The sequence below is a fragment of the Gavialis gangeticus genome, unplaced genomic scaffold (genome assembly GCF_001723915.1).
Source record: "Gavialis gangeticus isolate Ggan-Ray unplaced genomic scaffold, GavGan_comp1, whole genome shotgun sequence".
Lineage (NCBI taxonomy): Eukaryota > Metazoa > Chordata > Crocodylia > Gavialidae > Gavialis > Gavialis gangeticus.
The window spans coordinates 144,897,491-144,903,282 of record NW_017729024.1 but is presented as its reverse complement, the minus strand read 5'-3'; the positions used below and the strand labels follow the sequence as shown (position 1 = coordinate 144,903,282).

Genomic DNA, 5,792 nt, shown 5'->3' with positions numbered 1-5,792 from the left:
TTCTTTTGCTTCGGAGTGATTTAGGTAGATCCCTACTCATAAGAGGAAAAAAAAATATGTATTTTGTCAGTTTATTTTGTGCTTTTGAGAGCATTTTATTATTGGTCAGCTGAACTAAAGGAAGAGGAAATCATTAATGCACATACTTAAGAAGCTCAAACCAATACAATTCCCATGAGGGCTAGGGACAGAAGTTACATATAAACCAGTTTAAGTGATCAGAAACTGGTTTAACCCTGTAACGGAATGTAAGTTCAGTGCACATAAACCAATTTCAAAATGGCTGAAACTGGTTTAAAGATAAACCTAGTTGAATGTAGCATCCAACTTAACTGATTTGGGTCAAATCGATTTATGAAACTGCTGTCCCAGATCCCTGTGATCCCTTCCTGATTCAAGTTAAAAATCACAGTCCCCCAGTATCCCAGCATGCTTTCCAACCGTGGGCTGGGCTGCGCTGTCTACTGCAGCAGGGAATGGGGGTGGGAGGGCAAGGGAAGAGAGGCAGGGACTGCCCTTCCCCCTCCCCACTCAGACTTACTGTTGGCTGCAAATTGTGGACTACGAATCCCAGAGGCACCTGGAAGCAGCCCCTGACTCTGCCTGGAAGCAGGAAGAGTCCTGCTACTGTGAGTCTGGACTGCAAATCCCACAGGCATCGGGGACAGCAGGAAGAGGAAGTGAACACACAGCCCATGCTGGCTACATAACAGAGAGCCATGGTCTAGCACCCCCCACCCTCTCCCATCTCCTGGCCCGAGCCAGTGCAGGTATGTGGCTGCATTTCCCCGAGTCGAAAGTAAATGTGTATCCAGTTGTTTTTCAGTTCAATCTCTGCAGCTTAGACTAACCTATAAAGACTGAAGCAATTCAGCCTGGGGCTTTTTGACTGTCTGTGCTTAGCCCTTAGGAACAAGAACAGCAAAAGAACCTGAACTGAAATGGTAGTTTGCAGGTATATGCAGAAAGGATGGGGAGACTGGACTGGAGGACATTCAACTATTAAGTGTTACTTTGGATCCACTCAGTTCCTGGAAAAGAGCTTTTAAAACATGAGGGAGCAATAAGAATAGCTTTCAAAATAATATGCATTATTTATTTATTTATTTATTTTTTACAAAGAAATCTGAATTTTATTCTGTTACACAAAAACAGAAGTTGATATAGTGGCTTAAACAGAAACCACACAAGAGGTTTCAGTAGGTTTCTTTTTTTTTTTCTTTTGAAAAGAAATCAGAACATTCAGTTTTTCTAGCCAGCTGGTGACAAATTAGCAGTCACATCATGGGACATCTGTAGGTCAACAGTACTTCTCACTAGAAGTGTAGCCAGTTTCAAACAACTCAGAGAACAGGTTCCTTTAGCAGAGCTTGAAGAGTTATTCATCTTTTGTTTTGAAAATAGTGCTTTCTACTGACTCGCATTCATTGCCTTCTACTGAACGGAAATCAAAAACCTCACAACTGTCAGCCTGGAGTAACTAGGAAATCCCTACTGGAAGACAAATGTTACAAAAGTATTTCTCAGCCTGTCGGATTGCTTTTTGATATAATAATTACCACAACTGGCATTGCATTTAAACTAAATCAGAATAATAAAAAGATGGCAGTAGAACTCATAATGAAGACCTTCGCACTTTATTTATTACAGTTTTCATCTAACACAGGACAATACATTAGACCAGCTCGTCTTTTCATTGAGAACTAAAATTGCAACTTGTCTTATGTTATACATTGACATAAAGCGCTAAGTTAGCCCACTGATGAGATGCAATAAGGTATCATGCATGGATTTTCTTGCCAAGAAAAGCTGTTACCAGAAATAAATCAGTATGCCTGAAGCATGTAAGCCCAGCAGAGGGCACCATGTTCAGACATGGGACAACAGTAGACCTAACTGAGCAGGGCTGCATTCCTACACCAGACACTGACCCAGGAAGACTGAAGAACCCCCATATTTGAGAGTCAAGAGAGGGAAAAAGGAGAAATAGGATAGGAATGCAAAGGGAAAAAGCAGCATTAAAAAAAGAGAACATGAAAAAGAAACAAAATTATCTGATCAGTAACAGGGGTCTATTATCCAAAAAAGCTGTTTATTAAAAGTGTAGAAGCATAATTTAGTGAAGAATAAGCAATAAAGGGAATAAACTGATATAAAGAAAGAACACTTTAAAAACTTTATTGAAAAGGCAAGGTAGAAGGACACACCATTCATTTTAAAGAGTTTCAGAACTAATTCGTTAAGAACATGAATATATTTACTGGGTCATACTCAGGGATCCGGGTTTTCTGTTTCCCATGGAAAACAGCGAAGACTACGGATTCCCTGGTTTTAGCGGTTAAAACACAGATTTCCCCTTTTATCAGAGAAATCTGAGAATTCTCCACTTTTGCAAAGAGCTCTTGCAGGCTGGCAGAGTTCCAGCCTGCAAGAGCTGATTGCAGAAAGGGCGGGAAACCCCCAGCCCTACCTGGAGGGGGAGAGAGAGGGGGAAGGATGGGGCCTGAGCCTGTGAGTCAGCCAAGGCTGGGCTCAGGCTCACCCTTCGCCCCTGGAGGTCAGTGTGGTTTGGGGGCATGCCAGGCGCTGCCAGCCCCAGGCAGCACACTGAAGCGCCTCCCTGTCCCCCACCTCAGCCTGCTCCCAGGAGTAGGGTTGGGGGGGGTGAGGGCAGGGGTGTGCAACAGTGATCGAGTGTGGATACTGAGGGAAAGAGCAAAAAGGGCATGTCCAGACTTCCCCACTCTGCTCCTTTCCCATTACAGTTTCCAGCAAATCATGGACTAAAGTAATCCTAATTTTGAGGCTGCGCACCCATCTACAATACTTAGTGTTTATGGAGTCAAATTTCCTCCAGAAATGTGTCCAATTCATAGAAAGAATGCTGCTACAATACTTCATTCCCTATAATTTATCTGACATTTTCTTATTTATTTATTTTTTTAAAAATGTGTGGTTTTAAAAGTAAGGAACCCCTTTGGTCTTCAAATAATACTTCAGGTAAAACATCCAGACAGTTGCCGGAACTGAAAAATCTCTCTGGTTCATTTAATTTGGACAGTTGGTAGTACCATCTACTCTGTCCCCCCACTTTATAAATCACCCTTATCATTTTTGGTTTCATTTACTGCTATGTGCATGAGTAAGAATAAAGGAAATGTGATGACAGAACTCTGAAAACATGGCAAGGGGCTCAGATGTCAGTATAGCATCAGGCACCGTACCAAGATGTGCCAAGCTAGCTTCAGAATGAGAATGGTAGTGCAGCAATGCATGTGAGTCTGTAGGCTCTGATCTCACTGCTTCTGGTGCTAGTTAGTGGAAAGTGCATCAGTATAGCTGTCTTGTGCTGTACACACATACATTCAGAGGTGGGTGTCATACCAGGAACAGATTAAGAGCAACTGATCAGCAGGAAATTAACCTGAAGTGGCAATGGCCACCATGGAGCACAAATTTGTAGGATAGGTCCCTACACAAACCTATATATTATCCAGTTCCTGACTGGGTCTCTCTAGGTGTTACATCAACAGCTTGCAGTTTTAACAAGTTCTGTTCCAACTGAGGTGCCGGACTGAACTTCATTTCAAGTTACCCAGGCAGGTTTGGGGTATGTCTCTAAAAGAACAAATATGCCCCTGTCTTACTCTACATTATAACAATGCAATGTAATTGATACCAGTCATAAACTGGGAGCAAAAAACAAACAAACCCCCCCCCAAATCTTCAAGTCCATTAGTGCTGCACAAGTCAAACCAAGAAAATGGACACACAAGTAAATATCCTTCAAGTCAGAGAACTGATTGTTTTACTATAGCATTAAGAGCACAGGTCTCAGTTTCTATTAAACTATATATCCCATTTGACGCAACGTTTTTTTTTATTCAAGTACTTACTCATAAGCTTTGCTAGACTTACATTTCTTTCTTTAATGTTATAAAAGTATGAATAGTCTTACCTCCAAGACAGCAAATACTCAGGAGAAAATATAAGATGTGTACCACCCAGCTCCATCCAGAAGGCATGTTGCAAAGAATTCCTATAACAAAAGCAAAAATGTTTATGTAGCTTATAATTTACTGATTTACTCCTGCAATCCCTAAAAGAATGTATGATGTGAAAGCTTCCAATGCACGCATAAACAGGCTTTGTAGAGGAGGCGATTCCCAGAAAGGAGGATGGAATAGAAAGGAAGAGTCTTACTCCATCATTTGGGGCTGGACTCTATTGTCTCACAAGGGCCCTTCCAGCCCCTGATGTCTATAATGTCTATGAAAAAAATCACTATTTATAGATGTTTAGGATAGCTCCTTTAAACTAAAACTGCAGGCCTGTTCAGTGAGAGTGTGGAAGTATAGCATGAGGGCCCATACAAAGCCTGTAAGTTGCAATAGTTGTTTTTTTAAAAACAAAAAATATTTAAAACAGGGCTGATAAAAATATTATTTATTTAAGTTTTAACATAATCTCTTTAACTATTTACATAAGAGATGCTGAATCCATGAACACTATCAAAAGCCTTTATATTTCACTTATGTTATATATAAGCAAACAAAGGAAAACAAACCCAAACACCTAATTTACCAGTCTGAACATAATTTCTTTTTTAGTGTGAAATTATAGGGATGATAAAGCAAAATCCTAAGTACTTGACCAAGGTACAAATCATTAAAGTAATGAGATTGATGTCAGCCTTTATCTCTGAAGATTAGCTTTTCAAATCTGCCACAAAACCAAACATCCTCTGTTTATGGACAGGATTTAGATGCACCTTCTTAAGTACAAAGGGCAAGCCTTAAATTTCTAAAGTCACTAATAGTCAGCTGATACTTTCTGCCAAAATGTCCCCATACAGTTTAATTTTGCAGTTACATTTTAATCCATCTTTTGCAAAGGTTTGAAAGTAGTTTAATTTCACATTCCATAGTCTGTAAGCTCTACCCCTGACATTCATTCTGTTTCTAAGCACAGGAGCTTGCAACTCTAGATATAGATTTGGAGCAATGAAGTCATTCCACAGCATGCTTTCCTCTTCCCACGGGTATGTCCACATTTCTTTTTTGATAGGCCAGCATAGCATGGGAATGACAAAACAGCCTACAGGCTTCCCCCTCTAACTGGAGGCAAACTACGAAGGATGGTGGTAGCTCACCACATCTGCTATAGAATTGTATTGCTTACTCCTATAGGAGGCAAGCTAACTATATGCACAGCATCTATTCACAGGTGTTCCAAAAAGTGTTGAATGCAGGAAAAACATCCACAAGGACAACTCTTGAAAAAAGTCAGACCATCATGGACTGAGTCACTTAGGAGACTGGTAACTCAACAACTAAAAAACTTTCACCTTGAAGTCGCCACTATTTTTCAGTAACTCCTGTGGTGTGCATTCCACTGTTTAAACCCACTTCCATTTTCCTCTCTGAAATTCTCAGCGTATAGAAGTTTCCCTCGATTTATGCGGCAGACGCGTTCCCAGGGAACAGTGCATAAATCGAATTTGCATAAAGCGAACCCAGTTCACAATGAAACAGATAAGGATGTGTTCCCAGGTTAATAAAGGAGGGAGGGAGTGAAGCTGGGGCAAGGGAAGGGGTGGGGAGAGGAGCATGGTGCAGCCCAGTGGCTGCAAGCAGGTGGTGTCTGTCCTTCCTGGGGCTGCAGCAGGGGCAGCACCGGGCTCTTCGTGGTGTTCAGGGTGGGCAGCAGCCCCACTCACTCCACTTCTCCCCACTCACCACAGGCCCTGCTGCAGCAGCCCTGGGAGCGGCCAAAGCAAGCTGCCTGCAGCC

General features: G+C 41.6%; 1 protein-coding gene across 1 annotated transcript in view; it reads right to left on the bottom strand.

Moving 5' to 3' along the window:
- The window catches only part of IL6ST (interleukin 6 signal transducer), a 51,976-nt gene extending 47,941 nt beyond the window's left edge, over positions 1-4,035 (bottom strand). The window contains exon 1 of the mRNA XM_019517842.1: positions 3,959-4,035. Coding sequence (XP_019373387.1) covers positions 3,959-4,025 — 67 coding nt within the window. The 5' untranslated portion in view covers positions 4,026-4,035. The remainder of the gene's footprint in view (positions 1-3,958) is intronic.
- Between the last annotated feature and the right edge of the window lie 1,757 nt (positions 4,036-5,792).